This window comes from Pleurodeles waltl, chromosome 3_1 (genome assembly GCF_031143425.1).
Source record: "Pleurodeles waltl isolate 20211129_DDA chromosome 3_1, aPleWal1.hap1.20221129, whole genome shotgun sequence".
NCBI classification, from domain to species: Eukaryota; Metazoa; Chordata; class Amphibia; order Caudata; family Salamandridae; genus Pleurodeles; species Pleurodeles waltl.
In genome coordinates this window covers 358,608,601-358,633,256 of record NC_090440.1, presented here as the reverse complement: position 1 = coordinate 358,633,256, position 24,656 = coordinate 358,608,601, and the positions used below count along the sequence as shown (strand labels likewise).

The 24,656-nt window shown below is 48.5% G+C and overlaps 1 protein-coding gene across 1 annotated transcript in view; it reads left to right on the top strand.

Annotated features, from left to right (window-relative positions):
- Nucleotides 1-24,656, top strand: part of ATP8B4 (ATPase phospholipid transporting 8B4 (putative)) — a 2,552,767-nt gene that overhangs the window by 1,715,249 nt on the left and 812,862 nt on the right. The window contains exon 17 of the mRNA XM_069222521.1: nucleotides 9,518-9,682. Within this exon, the coding sequence (XP_069078622.1) occupies nucleotides 9,518-9,682 (165 nt within the window). The remainder of the gene's footprint in view (nucleotides 1-9,517; nucleotides 9,683-24,656) is intronic.

The following is a 24,656-nucleotide window of genomic DNA, read 5'->3' as shown; positions in this document are numbered from 1 at the left end:
CAATAATTGGCTGCGACAGAGCCCTCCGGGGATGGACATCTACCTGGGATCCGATGCGCACTCTCTGTAAGAATTTAAGGGGTTTTCCAGCTAGCACTGTCTCAATCAGCCTGTTCTCCACAAAAATTTCCACATTAGACCCCTCAGCTTGCTTAGGGATCCCAGCAGCTGAATATTGTTGTGATGGGATCTGCCCTCCGTGTCCTAAGTGTGACGATGTAGAATAGCCACCTTTGCCCCAAGGGATTTCATCTGGGCTTGCAGATCTTGCACTGTAGGGCGTAAGGAGGTCAGTGATGATTCTGTGTCATCTACCTGGTCCACTAGTTTGCAGTGATCAGCTTGTAGTTAATTGACATCTAGGGAGATAGAGTCAATGCTTGATTCTAGCAATTTCTTAGTCTCCAATATCACCTGTAGAATCTTTTCTAATTGCGGGGAGTGCGTTTTAAGAGTTTGTAGGAAGCTTGCTCCATATATACTATATCAAAAAGAGATATAGGCCCTCATTGCAACCCTGGCGGTCGGTGGAATAGTGGAGGTATTACCACCAACAGGCTGGTGGTACCTACCTCCACTATTATGACATTGGCGGTTTGGCCAAAGCCAATGTACCACACCGACCGCTGTCTTCAGTCTCCAGCCCGGCGGCCGTCACTAGGCCGCCCATGGCATTATGATCCTGCCCACCACCATGGTTTCATTGGTTTCAGTACCGCCACTGAAACCATGGCGGTAGGCACTATCAGTGCCAGGGAATTCCTTCCCTGGCACTGACAGGGGTCTCCCATGACCCCTCTCCCTCCCCCTCCCCAGAATCCTCCCCTACTCTACCCCTCCCTCTCCCAACCCCCCCACACATTAACACATATACACACATACATACACACCCATACACACACGCATACACACATTCACCCACGCAAGCATGCATTCATACACACACACAGCAACACTCACGAACATACATCCAGGCACACACGCAATCACACAACATGCACGTACGCACACACGCATAACACACATGCACGCATTCACACACACCCCCACTCACGCACACAACACCCCTCCCCCCCTCTCCTTTCGGAGAACCCGACTTACCTGCTTGCAGGGGTCCTCCGGCAGGAGATGGGATGCGGCGCTGCTGCCAGCAGCAGCATCCGCCAGCAAAACACCACCAGGCCTTATCATGGAACATGGTACGTTAGGCGATGTTTTGCTGGTGTGGCGCTGCTTCTGGCAGCAGCACCACCTTACCGCCGTCCGCCGCCATGACCGTTGACGGAATTCCGCCAGCCTTCTGGCGGTATTCCATCTACGGTCTTAATGGCATGGACGGTCAGTAGCCATGGCGACAGTATGTTGGCGGGCGTCGCCTTGGCGGTAGGCGGCATTTGCCGCCAATCTCATAATGAGGGCCATAGTGTGAACAGAGACCAGGGGTTCCCCAGAGGCCTAACAGAGGCTAAAGTAGATAATACTAATGCTCTCTTTTGCAGGTGTGTGGTCAAGCAGTTAGGCTTATCAGAGGGTAGTGCAAAGCATTTGTTGTACACACACAGACAATAGCAGAAGCACATGCTCAATGGCTTAACTCCAGACCAATGGTTAATATATAGCAAAAATATATGTTCTTAATTTTATTTTAGAACCACAAGATTCACGTTGCAGGTAAGAACTACAACAGTTTAATATTTCACGCATGTATCAATAGCACTTTGAAATCAATAAGTTATACAGTTTTTGAAGTATTGGCAATTACCTGTTTTAAAAGTTGACAGTGCAATTTTCAGAAACAGTTCCTGGGGGGAAGAAACGTTAGTATGATTTACAGGTAAGTACTTGACTCACAGTTCCAGTCTCCAAGGGTTAGGACGATCACAGGTTGGGGTTCAAGCTAACCCAATACACCCTCCAACACCAAAACGGGGCCTTCCGGGTGCAGAGGTCAAAGTAGAGGCAAATTTAACATGGGCTCTTATAGAGAATGGGGGCACTTGGTTTCAGGTCTGTAGGCAGGTAAGTACCCATGTCTTCGGAGGGCAGACCTGGGGGCTTAGAGGAGCACTGGGGGGGGGCCACAAGTACGCACCAAACATACACCCTCAGCTGCACTGGGACGGCTTTGTGCAGGGTGCAAACTAGGCATTGAGTTTCCTATGATTCTCTGAGTGGACCCTGGGGGTCACTATGATGCTGCAGGCGAAGTCCAGGGGGTCAACTCGGGCAAACCACAGGCTGGACAGGGAGGTGGGCTGCCTGCTGAATGTTGCTGCAGTGGAAGTTGGGTTCTCCAAGGCCTGGGGGCTGCGGGTGCAGTGTGTCTTTTGGCGTCGGATATCTTTGTCCAGAGCTTTCGCAGTCAGGGGGGACCTCAGGATTCCCTCTCAAGGCGTCATCATGGAGGGGTTTAGTGGTCAACCCACGGTGGGCACTTGCTCAGAATCGCCTGGGGATCCTTTCTAGGTGGTTGGGCCACCTGAACACGGGCCATGGGCATTGGGTGCAGAGTGGTCAGGACTCATGCATTCGGAGTGAGGCTGGAGTCTTTGGTGGTTGTTTCTTCTTGGACAGAGCCACTGTCCAAGGGAGTTCTTGGTCCTTTTGGATGCAGGGCAGAGGTCGCTGGTCCCGCTGGATGCATCGCTGTTCTTGTGCAGGTTCTTTGAAGCGGGAGACAGGACGGTAGGGCTGGGGCCAAGTCAGTTGTCGTCTTCCTTCTTCGCTGCTGGGGTTTCAGCTAAGCAGTCCTCCTTCTTCTTGTCAGGTCACCAGGAATGTGATGACTTGGGTTCAGGGGAGCCCTTAATCCTGGATTTAGGGTCATTGCAGGGGCCAATGGCTACCATCGCAGAGGGTGGCTACACCCTTCCTGTGCCAACTCCCTTTGGGGAGGTGGCCACATTCCTAACACTATTGGTGCCTGTCCTCCAAACCAAGGTGGATGATCCTGCAGGGAGGGGGTCATCTCATCTATAGACACCTTAGGGGTGGCCCTAGCTGGGGTGTCACTCCTCCTTGTTTTCCCTAATTTTCCAGCCGGACTTACCGGCAAAAGTGGGGCTTTGTCCAGGGGGCCAGCAACAAGCTGAAGTGCTCTGGGGCACTGTAACCCGAGGCTTGAGCCTTTGAGCCTCACTGCCAGGTGTTAGAGTTCTTGCAGGGGGAGGTGTGAAGCACCTCCACCTAGGATGAGCTTTGTTTCTGAACACAGAGAGCCTTGGTTATAGGGCCCTTGGTACCATGTGTACCTTTTACAAGGGACTTAACTGTGTGCCACGGGTTTGCCAATTAAAGAAACAAAGATACAGATTTTGGGAAAGAACATTGGTGCTGGGGCCTGGGTAGCAGGGTCCTAGCACACTTTGAATCAAAGTTAGCATCAACATGAGGCAAAAAGTGGGGAGGTAACCATGCCAACAGTGGCACTTTCCTGCAGAGTTTTTTCCAGATGTTGTAGGGTCTTGGTGGCACTCTCCTTGGAAGAGGGAGTCGACTAGAAGGCAGTCATGTCTGACGTCATAGCTCTCGCAGATTTTGGTGTCACCATGGTGACTAGAATGGGCAGGAGTCACTGATGTGCCCAAGTGGTGTCCTATGTTCTAGGGGTCACCTGAGACTGTGGTGACACTTGCAAGGCACACTCTGCCATGTTTCACCTTGGGAGAACAACCTCAGAATCAAGGGAGGTCCTCTCCATCCATGCCTTGCTCTTGCCTCCGTGACACACTCTCAGGTTCCAGCCTGAGGCAACATTCATTAAGAAATTAGCTGCTGAGGAGATATGCTGTGTGAGTATTGAAGCAAGTGACCAAGAGGTGGTGATGCACAACACAGAAATAAATGCAACCAGGGCAATCCATCAAAGTCCCGCTTCCAGAACTCAAGTCGATACAGTGTCACAGTGAAAGTCAGAGCGGTGCTCTGTAACTTGTGGTAGGGGGTAGTTTGTCAATGTGAGTATGGGTCTCAGTGTCAATGCCTTGATGATTCCCCGCTATATAATGCCAGTAAGTCCATGGATTTACAAAAGCATGAGCCACAGACCATGAGGGCGTAACAATGCACAGGTAGCATCCGAGGGTGGCATGCAACCGTGAGTGTCATCTGTGATCCTCACTGGACTTCAGGGTAGGCACTGGTGCAATCAAAATCATGTTCCATATACAGCGCCCACCATATAGGGATGCACCTAGTAGCCGCAGTACCTCCAGCCACCAGCACTGTCCGCAAAAGGAGTGCGATCTGGTGCAAAATTTGTAGTACTGTTGTGCTCACCAGGCACACCAATAGCATGCTAGGCCAAGGAAAACTTTGTCTCCTCTCCAACTATCCATCCCATTCATGAAGGGGCCCAAGAGGCAAGTTAGGTATGGCTATATAGGGGTGCAAGCAGTGAGCCGTGCCATCTACGACTCACCAATCTCCAAAGTGGGCAGACCATGCTCCCAGCAGTCGGCCCAAACAGCCATACAGTTTTGTCGGGAAGGTAAGAAGGGGCCTCATGGTAGTCGCGGTGCGCACCCCTGCGGCCGGATATGGGCACCAGCAGCCGGGCACCCCGGGACTATGCTATCAACACCAGGCTCATCGCACATCAATGGCTCAATGAGAGCACTGGGTCTCTGAGTCCGAGAATGCTCGCCAGTCCCGGTCTGACACCGCCTGGCTGCCTGCCTGCAACTCCACCAGCACATGCTGTCCACCGCTCAATATTGGAACTGGAGAACACAGCGTCGTAGTCATCAGTACCGCTCCAATAGTGGAAATGTCCGGATGGGCAAGATATTTGGAGGATTTATGGTTGGGCCCAAAGCAGAGCTCGCTACAGTGCGTCCAACACAGCTGCCAACTTGGGCCGCCCCCAAGCTGCAACATTATATTTTCTAAATCAAATGTGTTCTGTTTATTAATGAAGAGGCATATGACTAGGTTAATTCCAGTATATGGTGCCAGACTGTAAGTTTGCTGACCTGCAAGGGCATTGCCCCCCGGCTAAGAGCCAGCAGCAAAAAAATAAAATGATATTTCAATATTGGTTTATTTTTCTGCTACTCGATCAACCAGCATGTGAAAGGAGGGACAGGCTGGGCCTCGGGAAGGGGGATGAGGAGAGAGTGCACTAAGTGCGCATGTGTGTTTGGTCGGCCATCTCAGGCTGGCCAAATACACATGCGCACTTAGATCTCCCACCCAGATGTGTACATAGCCAGGTAGGAGAAATTGCACAGGCTCCAGGGTTGTGTCTGAGCGGTAGTCCGAGCCTCTCAGACCAATCTTGGCACTGCTTTCATGCTAGCTTTAGCATGAAAGCAGTGCCAGGATTGCTGGGGAGCCTGTTCTGGTGTTGTAGGAAGTTGGCTCTGTATATACTATCTCAAAGTGAGAAATAGTGTGCACAGAGTCGAAGGGTCCTCCTTAGAGGTTGATAGTGGCAAAATTAGATAATACTAATGTTCTATTTTGTGGTAGTGTGGTCGAGCGGTAGGCTTATCAGAGGGTAGTGTTAAGCATTTGTTGTACACACGCAGGCAATAAATGAGAACACAAACTCAAAGACTTAACTCCAGGCCAATAGGTTTTTATGTAGAAAAATATAATTTTCTTAATTTATTTGAGAACCACAAGATTCAGAATTTAGGTAAGCACATAAATTGTAAGGTACTTCACTCAGGTAAGTATGGAACTTTGAATTAAAACAGTAGTATACACAGTTTTGGCAAAAATTGCAATAAGCTATTTTAAAAGTGGACACTGCAAAAATCAACATATCCTGGGGGAGGTAAGTAATAGTTAGTTTCTTAGGTAAGTAAAGCACTTACAAGTTCAGTCTCCTGGGCATAGGCAGCCCACTGTTGGGGGTTCAAGTTAACCCCAATCACCCAGCACCAGCAACACAGGGCCGGTCAGGTGCAGAGGTCAAAGTAGGGCCCAAATAGCATAGGCGCCTATGGAGAACAGGGGTGCTCCGGTTCCAGTCTGCTAGCAGATACGTACCTGCGTCCTCAGGGAGCAGACCAGGAAGGTTTTATAGAGCACTGGGGGGGGACACACAGGCACACAAAATACACCCTCAGTGGCACAGGGGCGGCCGGGTGCAGTGTGCAAAGTAGGTGTCAGGTTTTGCGGAGGAACCCGGGGGTTACTCTGGCGATGCAGGCAGGGCACAGGGGGGCTTCTCTGGCCAGCCACTGACTGGGCTAGGATGAGGGACACCTGCTGGTCACTCCTGCGTTGGTAGGTGGTTCCTTTTGGTCCTGGGGGCTGCAGGTGCAGTGCTTGGTCCAGGTGTCGGGTTCCTTTGTTACCAGGCAGTCACGGTCATGGGGAGCCTCAAGATCCTCTCTGCAGGTGTCGCTGTGGGGGTGAACGGAGGTCGACTCAGGGTGTCCACATTGTTGAAGTCGCCTGGGAGTCCTCTCTGCGGTGTTGGTTCTCCTGAACTCGAGCCGGGGGCATTGGTTGCAGAGTGTGAAGACTCACGCTTTCGGAGTGAGGCGAGAGTCTCTTTAAAGTCGGTTTCTTGTGGCTGGTTTTGGACAGAGCTGCTGTCCTTGGGAGGTTCTTGGTCCTTTAGGTGCAGGTCAGTCCACTGAGTCCTTGGAGGTCGCTGGTCCTGCTGGATGCGTCGCTGTGCAGGTTCTTTGGGTCTGGAGACAGGCCGGTAGGCGTCTCCGTCGTCTCCACAGGACTTTCAGGTCAGCAGTCCTTCTTCTTTCTTCAGGTTGCAGGAATCTGATTTCCTGGTCCAGGGTTGCCCTTAAATACTCAATTTAGGGGTGTGTTTAGGTCTGGGGTGCAGTAGCCAATGACTACTGTCCTGGAGGGTGCCTACACCCTCTTTGTGCCTCCTTCCTCAGGGGAGAGGGGCACATCCCTATTCCTATTTGGGGAATCCTCCAAAACAAGATGGAGGATTTCTTAAGGCAGGGTCACCTCAGATCAGGACACCTTAAGGGCTGTGCTGACTGATGGGTGACTCCTCCTTGTTTTTCTCATTATCTCCTCCAGACTTGCCGCCAACAGTTGGGGCTGTGTCCGGAGGGGCGGGCATCTCCACTAGCTGAAGTGCCCTGGGGCGCTGTAACAACAGGCTTGAGCCTTTGAGGTTCGCTGAAAGGTGTTACAGTTCCTGCAGGGGGAGGTGAGAAGCACCACCACCCAGTGCAGGCTTTGTTTGTGGCCACAGAGAGACAAAGGCACTCACCCCACGTGGCCAGAAACCCATCTGGGTGTTGGCAGGCTGGCAGGAACTGGCCAGCCTAACACTAAGAATAGGACTGGTATATATGGGGCATCTCTAAGATGCCCTCTATGTGTGCATTTGTCAATAAATCCCACAATGGCATCAGTGTGGATTTATTGTGCTGAGAAGTTTGATACCAAACTTCCCAGAATTCAGTGTAGTCAATATGGAACTGTGGAGTTCATATATGACAGACTCCCAGACCATATGCTCTTTATGGCTACCCTGCACTTACAATGCTACGATTTGGCTTAGACTCTGTAGGGGCATAGTGCTCATGCAGCTATGCCCTCACCTTGGGTATAGTGCACCCTGCCTTAGGGCGGTAAGGCATGCTAGAGGGGTGACTTACCTATGCCACAGGCAGCGGGATGTGGGCAAGGCATGCAGGCTGACGGAAGTGCCATGTCGACTTAGTCATTTTCTCTCCACTAGCACACACAAGCTGTGAGGCAGTGTGCATGTGCTGAATGAGAGGTCCCCAGGGTGGCATAATACATGCGTCAGATTTTATAGACCTTCCCTGTCCACAGGGCCCTTGGTACCAGGGGTACCAGTTACAAGGGACTTATCTGTGTGCCAGGGCCATGCCAATTGAGGAGATAAAGGTACAGTTTAGGGAAAGAACACTGGTGCTGGGGCCTGGTTAGCAGGGTCCCGGCACACGCTCAATCATAACTAGCATCAACAAAATGCAAAAAGTCCGGGGGTAACCATGCCATGAGAGGCATTTTCGCACAGGTGTCCCAGTAAATGCTGGGACACCAAAATAGGAAAGGAGCAACGAGCGAGGTAGGAGAAGATGCTCCTACCCGCCACCTCCCCTTCCCCCGTTGTCCCATTCTCCCCCCATCCCCTTGATAGTTTCGGCTGCCACTGCTGCTGACCTGGGCACCTCCACAACATCTGACACTCTTGGCTGCCCGAATTTCATTCTCATCTCCTTAAAATGAATAATCTTCTATAACGACAAGAGCTTTCCTCTCAATTTACAAACACTTAGAAGAGCAAGCAGGCGCGGCCTGTCCTTTAGGGCAGAGGGGCTACGTCCCCCCACCTTTTGCCCCTCATGAAGATTGTCTGTCAGGCTTAACAAAGGTCAGCCTGACACACACTCTTCATGTTCAGGTCAGGCAGCCAGGAGCAGACATGCGTGATTTGCGCAGACTCCTGGCGGCCTGAGCTGAACTTTGCTGGGCTGAGGAGGTCACAGCTCCTCTGGGCGTGACCTCCTTGGCTCAGCAAAGGTGCCTCGAGGCCCTCCACCAGGTGATGAGGAAAGCGTCACCTATTGACTTGGACCTGGGCGCTTCAGGTTTAAGTCCTGAAGCGCCCAGGGCAAGTGTCAATCAGTGACACTTCGTCACAGAATGGCGTGGGGTCAGCAGTCTCAATGACCCCATCCCACTCTGACGAGGCTGGGACTGCTGCCTTCCATCATTGGATGAGCTAAGGTCAGCCAATGAGGGAAGGCAGCAGTCCCAACACTCCTGGGACCTCCGAGGCTGAAGGTAAGTGTGTGTGATCTTTTCAAATGAATGTTTGGTGCGTGTGTGCTTGCATGTTTGAATGTCATGAGAGTTGTTAATGGATGTGCGTTCGTGTGTGTGTGTGTGAAAGACTGAGTGTGTGTGAGCTTCCCACCCGCCCCCCTTCCTCCTGAAGCTGCCGGCCGCCACTGATAGCGAGTCCTCGAAATCACTCATTCTTTAGATTTGATTGTGTTGAAAATTATCTTAGAGCTCAAACACTTTTTACATGACCTGTGACACCATTAGCTCTAATTTTATGGTCATCTTACAAACCCTTAATCACGGCCCATTTGCCACACAGCCCCCTGACCCCTCATTTCTAGTTCCTGGCATAGTGAAAACTTGCAGTGTCAAAATTGCGCAGGGAAAACACGTCTTATGCCCCAGGAGCGTTGTTCTGTTCTTCTAATGAAACAAACTCCCTTTCTAAACAAAAAAAAATGTACTCTTTAGGACCACGTAAACACTTAGTATATTGTTCTTCATTATTTTCACCGGATCAATAAATGCACAGAAAGCAGTGAGAACCCTGCCAGTCGGGAGGGAGGATGTGGGGGGGGCAATTCAAAATTTGGTTAGTAGTCCTTTGCCTGGGCCGTGGCTGACGTGGCTGGATGGCAGACCACTCACCAGTGTTTAAGTGATGGATAGGGTGCTTCGTAATCCATGTGATGTTACTGAGAATTACAGAATTGCACAATGTCACTTTTTTCATTTTTTTTTTGTGTTGTTAACCTAGGAGTTTGCAGGAGAAGGCCTTCGAACATTGGTGCTTGCATATAGGGATCTAGAGGAAGACTATTTTAAGGGATGGTTCAAAATGCATAAGGAAGCGAGCACTGCTTTAAACAACAGAGATGAAGCACTTTCTACAGTGTATGAAGAGATAGAAAGAGATATGATGGTAAGTCTATATATGACAAACTTTCATATACTTTGGCGCTGTCGTAATTAATATGCCAAGTTTCAATACAAGCTGCTATGCTTTCACCTCATTTCCATCTGTACCCTACCATGTGAAAGGAATGTCACTGAACAAATAGATGGAGGGACAGTTTGATTAGGTTAGCACCTACATATTTCAAGTGATGTATTATTGTATGTACAAAACAACATCATTCCATGAATAGCAGTGAGATTCGTATAAAAGCAGCAGTTAACAAGAACACAAAAAAAACGGTTTAATAAAAACAGGATAAAACTTGACTTTTCCTCTAGCATAAAAAAGAGGGCAGGACTCAATTCACCCAACACTTTTCTTTGAGTAAAAGGATTACTCTGGATGAAAAACGCAGTAGTGACCTACAAGAAGGAAAGGGATATTTCACACCAGACTGTATTAAGAAGAGAGTATATAATTTTACTGGACTCCATTGTAATAGAATATAACTCAGTGTAGAGTTAACAATGAGAAATCTCATTGAAATCAATATGTTCCTGCTGCTTTGCCGTCACAGTTATAGCAGTAGTAGTCTAGACTTGCTATTTTTAGCCCAGTTGATGAGATTGTGTTAATAAGAACCATGTTAGGGAAACGCAAAATGTAGCAAATTGTGTGTTTATGACAAGCTCTGTACATTAATCCTCATATCTAGGGGATTTATATAGATGTAGATGAGGGGTCGGTCTTTGTGATTTATGTTTGGATTAACGTGTTGCAATCAAGAGCATAAAACGAAGGTGCGCATAATAGGAAAGAAGGGAAAAAAGGAGGAATTTAGAAGGGAGTAAATATCACAAAATGTAAGGATCCCAGAATGAAGATTAATGTTTAGTTTCTCTGATTTGTGTTATCATAAAAACAAAAAGATCCCAGAAAGGAAGATTAATCTTCCCCAGTAGAATACTCTTTAGGTAAAGATCTGATCAATGATAGAGCTCACAATGTCTATTCCAGTCTCCAGAAAGGTAAAGCGTTTGATTCCAAAAAGTGTAATGTTTAAATCCAAATAGGCATGCTGATTATAAACCTTCTAGAAATTACACAGGTAGATCTGCAAACAACGAAGAGAGAAGCTGTCAAATTTGGAGACTTGAGTTGGGTACAACATCGAATTGACTTAATTGCTCAAGAGGTCAAAATTCCCCTGTATTGTCCTCTAAGGCTCGCTCTCACCCCTTAAATCGATCTTGTATCTATGCTCTGTTAGTTGCTGCCCCACAGTTTAGAAGTACATGGTCTATGTATATTGAACTTCTATAATTCCAAACCAGAAACATAAACATTTTGAATTTTCAGTAGTTAGATTAATTTAATTGAGGCACTAAACCTGGGATTCTTTTTCATTCATCTGTCTTTTTATGGAAAAGCCATTCTACTGAAAGAGTAGGTGTAAGAAATTGGGTATTAGAATGGCGTCCTGTTTTCAGTATTTATTTTTCGTGTATTTTAACAAATTCTGAAAATCAGTGCTCATCAGTGTTTATACATTTTGGTGCCACAAAGGCGTGCACAAATCAATGTCTTCTAGTGCTTACAATAGTTGGACCCTCTGTAACAGCAGGTGATTTACATAACATTATTTACTTGTTTTTAAAAAAATTAGGTATATTGTTACTGTAATATTTTCATAGGACTGCTCAGCAAGTTAATATTTTTCGTCTACTGCTACCTGGCCTAAATACCACACACAGTAGAAGGCCTCTTGAGGCGCTAACCAGACAGGCATAGGGGTGAGGTAAAAAGCGCTAGCATGCCCCTACAGTATTAGGAAGGCCTGCCGGCATGATAAGCCAATCCCCACACAAATTGGTCAGCCGACTCATCAAGCCTGCAGTTAATGCTTCAGGGGTCCTTATGCAGGTAGTTCATTGGTTTAAACAGCCAACGACCTCAGTTTTGTGCACCATTATAATGAATAATGAGAACGTTTGTGACTTACTACGCTTAGACATGACAGCATTTCATTGTAAGGTGCTACATACAACACAATGGTGTTAATTCTGTATGTCTTTTTTATCTTAACATTTTATTAAACATTTTCATAATACAGAAATACAATAATAAAAACAATGAAAGAAAAACAAAATAGTACTGACGAGAAATAAAGGCAGTACAGTCATGGACGTCAATCACACAGCATTTCATCTTTCACTCAAACACACATGCTTACACAAACACACATTCAGTCATGCACACACTTTCTCTTACATAAGCACACACTCACCCGCAAAAATGCACACAACATTCACTTAAAAGTGTTTTTTACTTACCACAGCTACCAAGGAGGGCCATAGTCCAGCTAACTGTACTCCATTATTATATTATTTACAATTAGTGTAATAACAAAAACTGATTGAAAACAAGGAAGTGGTGCCCCAGGCAGCATCCATGAGGAAGAGCTGTCTGATTTTGCCACCTCTGATAGGGGTCGCAGAGGCACTGCCAGGTGTCGCAAGGGGTAAGCTGGGGGTCGCAGCTGACGACCCCTAAATGACATCCATGAGTACAGTGATTTCCGAATCATACATGCAGGTCAAATAAAAAGTCAGTTGTGAACTTCATACAGGGTGGTGTGACATCCATGTAAATTAGGACAATATTGTTGGTTGAATGAGACAGGGCGTGGAGATACTTTGTTGCTATGACTGCCACACTAGCTATCATGGTCAGATGGGAGGCTTCTCGTGGAAAGAGGAGTGGAGAGAGAAAAAAAGAGAACGAGAAAAGTAGCAACATTGGAGGAGGGGAGCGGGTATCTCAAGTATTTAGCTGAGAGAAGAGGGTAGTTAGCTGTGATTTCGCAGCTTGGTACCCTCATCTGAGGGAGTGGTGGTCTGTATGTAAACATCTAGGGGTAGCCAAAGTAGTCTCGACTTGGTCTTTTTGGATGAGGATACTTAGTCTTGTCTGTGCTTCTGAGGCAACATACCCAGGCACACCAAGTGTGGTAGGAAATAGATTTGAAGTCTAAAGGATTGCAAAGGATCGTAAAGGGTAGTGTTGCAGCCAAGGTAGTAAACAAGGTCTGGAGAGTGATTTAGTGGTAGGCAGTTGCTCAGTTGACATATGCTATCTGTAGGTTTGGGTAGTTGTGGCGGTCTTTGTGGTCAGCTGTCCATATATAAGTGAGGTTTAGGCAAACATTTTAAACGTTTGAACATCTATGATGAATATACTGGAAGGAAAGGGTGAAGCTCGTTTAAAGCACGATAGAGCATACTATCATTGATCGAGCTTGCATTCATTAGCTGCTTAATCCACGAGGCAGCGTTTGTGGGGAAGAAACCACAGAATACCATCATGGCCGCGTCAGGCATGACAAAACATCTAAAGACATTTATCTAAATTTAACACTTATAGGCACACCATCTCTCAGATCTTGTAGGAAATGATGTGGTGTTCTGAGTCATAGAGTTGGAGAGATGTTGATTTAGGCTGGATATTAGCTTAGCCAGTGTCTTATCTCTGTGTGTTGCCCCTTATGTCATTGGACGGGCAAGCGTGTCCAATCAAGTGTGAGCCTGATAAGTGCGCATGTAAGAGTGTCAGAGTATGTGTAAAGTGTGGTATGGATGTAGGTGAGTGTGAGAGATATAAGGTCGTTCTGCATGGCAGAGATCTCTGTTTGCAGGAGATCAGTGTTCACTTTGGTGATTTGTGCTAGTTCTTGTAGGGAAGAGAGGTTGCGTAGGATTCGGTCCATTTTGTCATTGATATCAAGGGCTTGTTTTGGCTTGACTGGTGACTTGATGTCAGAAGGATTTAATTGGTCCTTTTGCAAGATGCTCTTTATTCTTTGCTGTCCTTATGCTCCTTCCCATCCTCAAGGTCTTTTTGTCAACTGTTGTGAGATCAAATACTAGTCCGAGAGACCAGAGGTGGGTATGTCAGTTTCAGTTGTTGTAGTTGACCCGTTTATAGGGATGCGATTTATTGTGGTTAGAGGGTCTGCTGCTGGTTCCATTGCACAATGTTTTGCTAGTTTGGGGCACTTGGTTTGGCTGAGGTGAGAGTTATCAACAAAGGGAGGGACTGGGAGATTAGTTGATCCAGTGTACGGTCTCCCAAATAACTGAACATACAAAAAAGGTGTACACTGTTCCAAATGGAAAAATATAACCACTAGGTAAACATTAAAGTTCAGGAGCAAGAGCCCTCACACATCCGAGAGGATGTCATGTTTCATCATCGGGTAGCTCCTCGTCAGATCAGCGCTGCAGTGTCTGACGGGCTCCCCGTAAGGGGGCTCTTTGACGGAGATCTTTTAGGTAGCAGCCGTGGTAGCGGACACTACAAGACCTGGTGTTGCGGTCAGGCGCTAATCCTGGCAGGAGAGTGAAAGCTAAAATTGGTTCCCAGTCTTAATAGGAGCGAGTCTATTTAATTAATCAATGGAATAAGACCGGGACCGAGATTAAAAACAGAAGGAAAGTGTAAAATGAGGAATAATGCTCAACCACTTTCTGCATGGTGCTGGAGCTTAAGGAGATTATCGTCGGGCTCCTAGGACATGGTCAACACAATTTGACTAATTGTCAGAAACCTTTAATGGTTGCCCATCCCTTTTCGGGAGAGCACGTCAGGGTAGGTTCCCCTGCAGACTGCCGTCATCCACAAATAGTGACTGCTTTCGGCATGCTACTTCCCAAGGGGCCCCCCATGTACCAAGGGATGGGCGACCATTAAAGGTTTCTGACAATTAGTGAACTTCAATGTAAGTGACTATATGATTTGTTTGACATTTTTGCAAACTTTCGATAATATAGACAGGAGAAGTCTTATTATGTATTGGTCCTGAAGAAGCGTCATGGGATCTTGTTAGACCACTGTACGCGAAACATGTTGACCATGTCCTAGGAGCCCGACGATAATCTCCTTAAGCTCCAGCACCATGCAGAAAGTGGTTGAGCATTATTCTCATTTTACACTTTTCTTCTGTTTTTAATCTTGGTCCCGGTCTTATTCCATTGATTAATTAAATTGACTCGCTCCTATTAAGACTGGGAACCAATTTTAGCTTTCACTCTCCTGCCAGGATTAGCGCCTGACCGCAACACCAGGTCTTGTAGTGTCCGCTACCACGGCTGCTACCTAAAAGATCTCCGTCAAAGAGCCCCCTTACGGGGAGCCCATCAGACATTGCAGCGCCGGTCTGACGAGGAGCTACCCGATGATGAAGCATGACATCCTCTCGGATGTGTGAGGGCTCTTGCTCCTGAACTTTAATGTTCCCCTAGTGATTATATTTTTCCATTTGGAACAGTGTACACCTTTTTTGTATGTCGAGGTGAAAGTTAGCCTGTGAAAAAGTACTCTGTGTATGATGCTCAGTGGAAGTCCCTTTGATTATTTCTTGGTGGCGGTGTTTTGTCCTCACACGAGATTTCAGAGACTGTCTAAATTGTAGGAACACTCCATTGTAGAGTCACTTTTGAAATTTATGTAACAAGTTCTTATTTAAGAAAGATGTCAGAAGCTTTGCTTTATATAAAGGTAAAGGAGCGTATGACTTTTACTTTGTGTTCTGTTATATTGAGGGGCTCTGCATTAGGAGGTAGTTGAAGGCTCGCACAGGTAATAAATGCGCTTTTTGGTGAGGTGATGGTATCAGAAAAATACATTCTCTTTGTGTGTGTTCTTCCAAAAAACAGCAGTCGTGGTATAGTGCCAGAACAGAGGTGGGCAGGCAAGAGCAGGTAGTGCAGGTAGCGCACACACCTCAGTCAGCCCAAAGCAAGACACAGAAAAGATTCAGATGTGGAGGAAATTACATCCAGCTATGACCTAGAGCGGAGAGAGGGATATGAAGCGAGTCTGTTCCCTATCAGGCTCTTGGGCTATCTTGGTCTAGCATTGGCTGTGCTGGGATAGATAGTGTGTGTTTATATTTCTGTGACCCACGTGCTGTTTTTAAATCTTCGCATGCATTGACGGTAATGGCAAGGTGTTGCGGGGGGAGCAGACTGCAGAGCTGTCCTGGTAGGGTGCTCTGAGTGTTGTTTCTTTATCTCATTCAGTAGAGCACTGGCACTATTTTATTAACTTTGGTGGCGTTTCAGGCACGTTCAGTCATTGCAGTGGCTAAAGACGGCTATGGGAGGTTGGCGGTCACAGGTTAAGGTAGTCTCAGCTCCTGTGTAGCCTGTGTTAGGAAATGTCGGTGGTGCACAAAGACCTCACCTGTCAGTCATGCAGGGAGTGCCGGGTTAATTTAGGGCTTTGATGGGTGAGTGCTACTTCTACTCCTTCCACTATTTGTGGTTCACCGCAAGTCTTCATGAATTAGATGAGCATGTTCAAAGTCAAAGGGGGCTGCCAGCACGCTACCGGCTATTTCTGCGTTTCTTGGTGAGCGTGCGCTATTTCCACTACTGCACTTTTAAGTCCTTCTCCGCAGTTCTTAGGATTGCAGGGTCACATACAGCAGTTTATATCTGATAGAAACATCTAGCTGCAGATTCCTTACTTTTGAATTTCCTAGGCATCACACTGGATCCGGAAGATTTTTGCATGGACAGTACCTCCATTTGATAGAAACATCTAGCCGCAGATTCCTTACCTTTGAATTTCCCAGGCATCACATTGGATCTAGAAGATTTGTGCATGAGCAGTACCTCTGCATGCTGTCAGGTGGCTTTGTTTAGTTCCCTGCTTTGTCAACGGTATCAAACGTGCCCGAAGTGACATCTCGGTCAGCTATATAGATGCCACTTTGGCACGCAGGTGTCAATTCTTTTCTTTCCGCCCCAGTTAGCGCTGATCCGGAGAAGAGCTACCCCTCTCTCAGTTTTTGACAGAATTTTTTCAATGTTTTGTTGAGTGTTTTTTTCGGTGTGTCAAAGGATGTCTTTGAGGAAGACAGGATTTAAGCTGGCCACCATGCCATGTCAGTTACTGACCCCCATCTGGTCTGTTTGTGTTGTCTCAAGCATGACCACAACTCCAAGTCGTGCTCGGACTGCCGGGCTATGACACCAATGGCTTTGAGGGAGCATTCCCTAAAGCTGCTAATGGGCCTGCAGGCAATGTCCTGTCACTTGCTTCCTCGGTGGTGTAAGTCCCAATCGACAACAGTATGTGTAGAGGGGAAGGTGGCAGGACTACTCCAGAGGCCTGAAGTCCTCTTTGTCTCTTCCCAAGTCTTTGGGACACTCTGGGAAGAGGCACAAGAAGCATAAGAAGTCGAAGCTTGGACCTACTTCTCCTGGTCCGCAGGCCAACGTGAAGAGAACGGAACATTGGCATTTGAGGCACAGTTCTCCAGAGCCATTGCCAGCTTCAACCCCATTCCTCCCCATTTTCCAGGAGCCGGAGCGACCACCACTCAAGTGAAAGAGTTTTACAAGGCCATGCACTGCGCATTTCAGTGGGCCGAACTCTCCAGAGTGCCTTTGGGCCCTGCCGAGTCAGAGGGGGACCCATTGGGTTCTACACTGGCGGCTTTGGGCTCAGCTCTGATGCTTCCTCGTGGATCAGATCTCGGATCCGGACCGATGCTAGTCATGCCAACGCAACCTTCCCTGAGGCCGGTCCCAACGCAATGCTCCTGCTCCATTTTGATACCCGACGACTTAGAGTTGGAATAACGTTGATAGATCGATTCTGGCACTGACGGGACCCATTGGTTCTCGATTGTTGCCAGATCCCTAGACTGAAGGACTAGGCATGGGGGTGAGAATGGGAGGGGTCACTGGACCTTTTAGAATACCAGTTGGAGAGCCAAAGATCCGTGGGCTGGTGTGAGGAACTGGGAGATGGCAGTAGATTGGATACATCTCCAACTACTGGTTTCTTTTATCACCCTACCGTGGCTATGCAGAAAGGCATATCTTATGCAATGGTGGTGAAGAGGCAGCAGAAGTCCTCTACCTGGAACTACCCACGGAGGTCAATCAATCAATCAATCGGTATTTGTAGAGAGCGGCACATCACCCCAAGGGGTATCCAGGCACTGGGGTGTGCAGTTGGGTGCTGGCAGTCTCTCACTGGTGAAAAACCATGTCTTGAGCCTCTTCCTGAAATCGGGGAGGGAGTGACTGGTTTGCAGGTGGAGGTCATTCCAGATTTTGTCCGCAAGGTAAGAGAAGGAGCGACCTCCGCTGTGGCTAAGGCAGACTTGTGGGAACTGTGCAAGGGCGAGAGAGGCTGACCGGAGTTCTCTGGTGAGTTGGTGGAAACTCGGACGTTGGTTGATGTGTTTGGGTCTAATGTTGTGAAGGGCTTTAAAGTCAAGGATAAGGACCTTGAATTTGCATCTCTCTTGCATGGGCAGCTAGCGTAGGCTTCTGAGGTGCAGGGTGATGCTGATGCATCTGGGGAGATCAAGGATGAGCCTTGCTGCACAGTTCTGTATAGTTTGGAGGCAGTTTAGGATTTGGGTGGTGACTCCCACATAGAGTGTGTTTCCGTAGTCCAGTTGCTGGAAATTATGTCCTGGGTCACCTTTCTTCTGGCGTCTATGGGGATCCATCTGAAAAATGTTCAGAGCATGCAGAGGATGAGGAAGCAGGTGATGGCAACTGTGTTTATATGAGGCTTGAAGGTGAGTCCATTGTCGATGATAATGCAGAGGTTGAGTATGTGGTCCTTCAGGGTCGGGGCTTGCCTGAGGGTGACTGCCCATCAGGTGTTGTTCCATAGGGATGCAGTGTTATTGAAAATGATTACCTCTGTCCTGTCTGTGTTCAATTTCAGGTAGTTGGTTCTCATCCATTCTTCAACGTTGGTTATGGCGTTGTGGAAATTGGTTCTTGGGGTGGATTGCTCTTCGGAAAGTGAAAGGATGAATTGCATGTCATCAGCATATGAGATAATGTTGAGTCCATGGCTGCTTGCAATGTCTGCAATGGTGTTATGTAGGAGTTAAAGAGGGTGGGGCTAAGAGAGGAACCTCAGGTGTGCTACAGATGATGTGCTTGGGTTCCGTGGTATAGGGAGGCAGGCGGACTCTTTGAGTGCGGCCTAGGAGGAAGGCAAGGATCTATTTCAAGGTGTTGCTCTGAATCCTGAAGTGGGGGAGTCTGATGATGAGGGTGTGGTGGGAGACGGTATCAAAGGCTGCTGAGAGGTTGAGGAGGATTAGGGCTGCTTTCTCTACGTGGTCGAAGAGGGCTCTGATGCCATCAGTTGCGGCGATTAGGGCTGTTTTGGAGCTGTGTTTTGTGCGGGAACCTGCTTGGGAGGTGTACAGTAGATTATGTTCTTCTAAGTGTTCAGTGAGCTGTCAGTTGATGGCTCTTTCAAGTACTTTGGTGGGGAAAGTTATCAGTGAGAGTGGGCAGTAGTTCTTGAGGTCGCTGGGGTCGGCGGACATTTTTTTCTGGAGTGGTTTTACATGTGCATGCTTCCAAGCATCAGGACTGGTGGCTGTTGTGATGGAGGTGTTGAGGATGGGGATGAGGGCGCTACTGATCACACTTTGTCCAGGTTGATGATATGGAGTGGGTTGCGCTCACGAGGGCAGCTGTTTCCTGAGTTGTTAGCATCTTCCAGTCCATGATCAGGTGGCTGTGGGTTATGTCTGTCGGGCTAAGAAGGTGGCCCAGGCTGGTTGTTGGGGGGCAAAGTTGCTGTAAATGGCGGTTATTTTGTTGTGGAGGTAGTCTGCCAAAGAATCGCTCAGGGTCTGTGAAGGTTGGATTGTGTTCTCCGTGGCTGCAGGGCAGGAGAACTCTCTCACTATGCTAAAAAGCTCCTTGGCGTGGTTGGTGCTCTTCTCAATGCAGTTGGTCAGGGCATCTTTTTGTGCTTCCCTGAGGTGGTGATGATATTTGTTGAGGGCAGCTAGTGCACTATCGTCCTTCTAGTCGCTTGCCTTCTTTCTTCAGTGGGCGGAGTACCGCTGTCAACCAGCCGGCCGACTTGCTGGATCATCTGGTGTTGGCGTTTCTTGTGGGGGTGAGTTCATCAGTGCAGTTGAGGATCCAGTCAGAGAAGTGGTGGGCATCTTGCTCAATGATGCTGGTGGGGTTGGGTCTCTGGGTATTGAGGTTGGATGTCCATTGGGTCTTGGTTATTTTTACCCAGCTGCAGTGTGGAAGGGGGGTTGGGTGGAGGAGGGTTCAGGCATGCTTGTGACAGTAAAGTGTACGATGTGGTGGTGGGTCCATGATAGTTCCGTCATGTGGGAGAATTTAATCCTGTCACTGGCAATGGGCTTCAAGGTGTGGCTTGCGTTGTGCATGGGGCTGGTGACCCGTTGCTTGAGTCCAATGTTGTTGAGGTTGTCAAGGAAGTAGTGGCGATGCTGTCGTTTGGGTTGTCTAGATGTAAGTTGAGGTCCCCCAGGAAGATGTAGTGTCTGGAGTCGAAGGCTGTTGGGAGATGAAATTGGCAATAGTTTTGCGGAAGGTGGGGGCCAGAGGGTCTGTATGGCAGGGTTCCTCTGATGGTGGTTGTAGCATTGGTTCTGATTTGGAAGTTAAGGTGTTCCATGGTGGGTGACATACCATCCTCAGCGTTGGTGCATAGGAGGCTGTCCTTGTGGATGATGGTGATGCCTTCTCTGTGTTGGTTATGGCGCTCTCTGTGTATAATTTGTAGCCTTGAGAGGTTGTGCAGGTGATGTCTGGAGCTGATGCGGGGGTGAGCCAGGTCTCTTTGATGTACATCAGATCAGGTTGGAGAGTGGTTATGGTGTCCCAGACATTTGTACTCTGTTTGCAGAGGGATCTTACATCGAGGAGAAGTTCTTTTTCACAATGCATGGTCATTTGTGTGGTTTCAGTGTTGAAGGTGAAAATGGCATTGGTGGCAATTAAAAGGTCCAGCCGTGGTCCAGGAAGTTGTGCTGCAGCAGTTGTTGTCTCAATTCCATCGTGTTCAGGTCCCATAGGTCCCACAGTTCAGAGGCTGAGTATCTGCAGATGGTAAGAGAACCAGTGTTCCTGGTGCTGGGCGCGGTCGGGGTGCAGTCGGGCTTGCATTTGGCATGCCTTTGGCACACCAGCGGTGTGGCTGTGCTACGGCCTCCATAAAGTAGCTTCTGGGGTGGAAGGGGCACTGAGTGGTGGTGGGCGGGCTGGTGGCAGGCTGGAAAAAAGAGCAGGAAGGTAACAGGAGTGACATGGGGGCAGGGTGGAAGCCATGCACAACTAAAAACAAAGGCCACAAACAAAAATCCACAAACAGGGAGACAAGCGAAAAGGCAGCAAAAGCAGCAATAGCAAAAAGACAGATAGGCAAAAAGACAACGACAGCAGAAAGGCAAGAAGGCAAAAAGGTAACAATAGCAGAAATCTGAGAAGGCGAAAAGGCAAGAATGGCAAAAAGGCAAAATAGCAACAAAGGCATAAAGACAAAAAGGCAAGAATGGCTCAAAAACTCAAACACAGTGACCAGGACAAGAAGACCAAAAGCCTGTGACCAGGGTGGGGAAGAGCTCGGTGAAAGTGCTCTCAGCAGGAGTGCAGAAAGGCAGAGCCGAGTTCTAGAGGCCAGTGGGGAGCAATAAGAACGGTGAGAGAGAGCTGGCTCAAGTACCTTCTCAATGAGGTCACGCTGCGACTTCATTAAGTAGGCCCTAGGGTGGGAGGGGCACTGAGTGGTGGTGTGTGGGCTGACGGTGGGTGGATCAAAAGAGCAGTAAGGTTGCGGGAGTGACATGGGGGGGGCAGCCACACACAACTACAAAGACCACAAACAAAAATCCACAAACAGGGAGACAACAGTGAAATGGCAGAGAAGGCAGCAATAAGGAAAAGACAGAAATGTAAAAAGGCAATAACAGCAGAAAGCCAAGAATGAAAAAAGGCAACAATGGCAAAAAGACAAAAAGGTAGTGACCGAGGCAAAAAAATGAAAGGGCAGTGACCAGGGCAAAAATACCAAAAGGTGGTGACCAGGGTGGTGGGAGGTGCTTGTGAAAGCGCTCGCAGTAGGGGCTCTGGAGACCAAAGGGTAGCAACCATAACAGCAAGGAAAAGCTGACCCAAGCACCAATACTAACATCTTGATGGAAGTGCTTCAGCCCGTAGTTTCATCTTCAGAACTCCTGCTCCCTTTTAATGAAGCACTTACAGATGTCCTGCTGGGAACCTGGTAGAGGTCCAGCACAGGGACTCATATGAACAGGACAATCTCCTGCTGTTATCCCATGCACCTAGGGACCCACGTTTCGTCACCCAACACCCCACCCCTGAGAGCATGGTAGTCTCAGCCTTGACCTCCCATGGTGCGTTCTCTGCCGCACCCCCGGACAGGGAATCCAAGAGCCTGGATACCTAAAGAAAGAAAATGTTTTCTTCTGCGAGCCTGGGATTGTAGTTGAGGAACACTCCATGCCTTTTGGGCCGCTACTCCCAAATGTTGTGGAACATGGTTGTGCAAGTTCCGGAGGAGGCCCGGGCCGTTCTCTCCCGAGTGGACAAGGATGGGGTAGACACAGAAAATGTGTGGTTTGGATGTGACCACTCGCTGGGGAAAGTGGTTTCCTTGACAGTGATGCTTTGACATCATGCCTGGCTGAGAACATCTGTTTTTTTGGGGGATGCCAACACCAACCTCATGGACATGCAGTTCAATGGGACCTGTCTCTCTGGAGAGAAGGCAGACTCGATGCTGGTCAGCTTTAAGGACTCGTGGGCTATGGGCATGTCCTTGGGCCTTTCAGTTGCCCAACATCCTCAGTCTCCCTTTCAGCCCTTTCGTGTCTACGGGAGGGAGGCACCACTGCACCAGCCCTATGCCAGCCACTATCCAAGCTCCCCAAGTTGTGTGCGTACTAGAGTGCGGTATGCCAAAACCACCAACCCCCCTGCAGCTGAAGCTTCCAAGCCCTCCTAATATTGTACTGCAAGACCATGGGTGTCCAGTTGGTGGGAAAATCCACCATCATCTTCACCACTGGCAGTCCATAATATTGGACAGTGGATCTTGCAGATCATTCAGAGGGGCTACTACCTCCCTTTCGAATCCTTCCCTCCCTCTATAGCTCTAACACAAGATCGGCTGACAGATGATCATCTGTCCTTGCTCCTCAAGGAAATAACGTCTCTTTTGGCCAAGGAAGCTATAGAGAGGGTTCCAGTGTCAGAAGTAGGCAATGGTGGTTATTCCCGCTGTAGGAATGTGCCCCTTTTGGCATGGTTACCCCCCACTTTTTGTATGATGTTGAGGATAACTTGACTGAGTGTGTGCTGGGATCCTGCTAACCAGGCCCCAGCACCAGTGTTCTTTCCCTAAAAACTGTACCATTGTTCCCACAATTGACACATCTCTGGCACACAGTTAAGTCCCATATAAAAGGTACCAGTGGCACCAAGTGCTCTGTGGCCAGGGAGGGTCCCTAAGGGCTGCAGCATGTATTATGCCACCCTAAGGGACCCCTCACCAAACACATGCACACTCCCATTGCAGCTTGTGTGTGCTGGTGGGGAGAAAAAGGTAAAGTCAACATGCATCTCCCCCTGGATGCCATGCCTACCATCCACTGCCTGTGGCATAGGTAAGTCACCCCTCTAGCAAGACTCACAGCCCTCAAGCAGGGTGCACTATACCACAAAAGAGGGCATAGCTGCATGAGCCATATGCCCTTGCAGTGTCTAGGTCCATGACTGGACATTGTAAGTGCAGAGTAGTAATATTAAGTAGATGGGCTGGGAGTTTGTCATTACGAACTCCACAGCTCCATGATGGCTTCACTGAAGCCTGGGAAGTTTGGTATCAAACTTCTCAGCACACTAAACCCACACTGTAAGGAAATGCCTTCCTTGGCATGGTTACAACCTGACTTTTTGCCTTTTGTTGATGCCAGTTATGATTGAAGGTGTGCTGGGACCCTGCTAACCAGGCCCCAGCACCAGTGTTCTTTCCCTAAACTGTACCTTTGTTCCCACAATTGGCACAGCCCTGGCACGCAGACAGCCCTCAAGCAGGGTGCACTATACCACAGGTGAGGGCATAAGTGCATGAGCACTATGCCCCTACAGTGTCTAAGAAAAACCTTAGACATTGTAAGTGCAGGGTAGCCATAAAGAGTATATGGCCTGGGAGTTTGTCAAACACAAACTCCACAGTTCCATAATGGCTACACTGAAATCTGGGAAGTTTGGTATCAAACTTCTCAGCACAATAAATGCACACTGATGCCAGTGTGGGATTTATTGTAAAATACACTCAGAGGGCATCTTAGAGATGCCCCTTGAATACCAGTCCAACTCCTAGTGCTAGGCTGACCAGTTGCTGCCAGCCTGCCACAACCAGGCGAGTTTCTGGCGACATGGGATGAATGCCTTTGTCACTCTGTGGCCAGGAACAAAGCCTGTACTGGGTGGAGCTGCTTCTCACCTCCCCATGCAGGAACTGTAACACCTGACGGTGAGCCTCAAAGACTCATGCCTTTTGTTACAGCACCCCAGGGCATCCCAGCTAGTGGAAATGCCCGCCCCTCCGGCCACGCCCCCACTTTTGGCAGCAAGGCTGGAGGAGATAATGAGAAAAACAAGGAGGAGTCACCCACCAGTCAGGACAGCCCCTAAGGTGCCCTAAGCTGAGGTGACCACTGCCTTTAGAAATCCTCCATCTTGAGTTTGGAGGATTCCCCCAATAGGAATAGGGATGTGCCCCCACCCCTCAGGGAGGAGGCACAAATAGTGTGTAGCCACCCTCCAGGACAGTAGCCTTTGGCTACTGCCCCAGACCTAAACATACCCCTAAATTTAGTATTTAGGGGCGATCTTGAACCCAGGAAATCAGATTCCTGCAACCTGAAGAAAGAAGGACTGCTGACCTAAAAGCCCTGCAGAGAGGACAGAGACGACAACTGACTTGGCCCCAGCCCTACAGGCCTGTCTCCAGACTCACAGAACCTGCACAGCGACACATCCGACAGGGACCAGTGACCTTTGAGGACTCAGAGGACTGCCCTGAACCCGAAGGACCAAGAAACTCCCAAGAACAGTGGCACTCTTCAACAACTGCAACAACTTTGCAACTT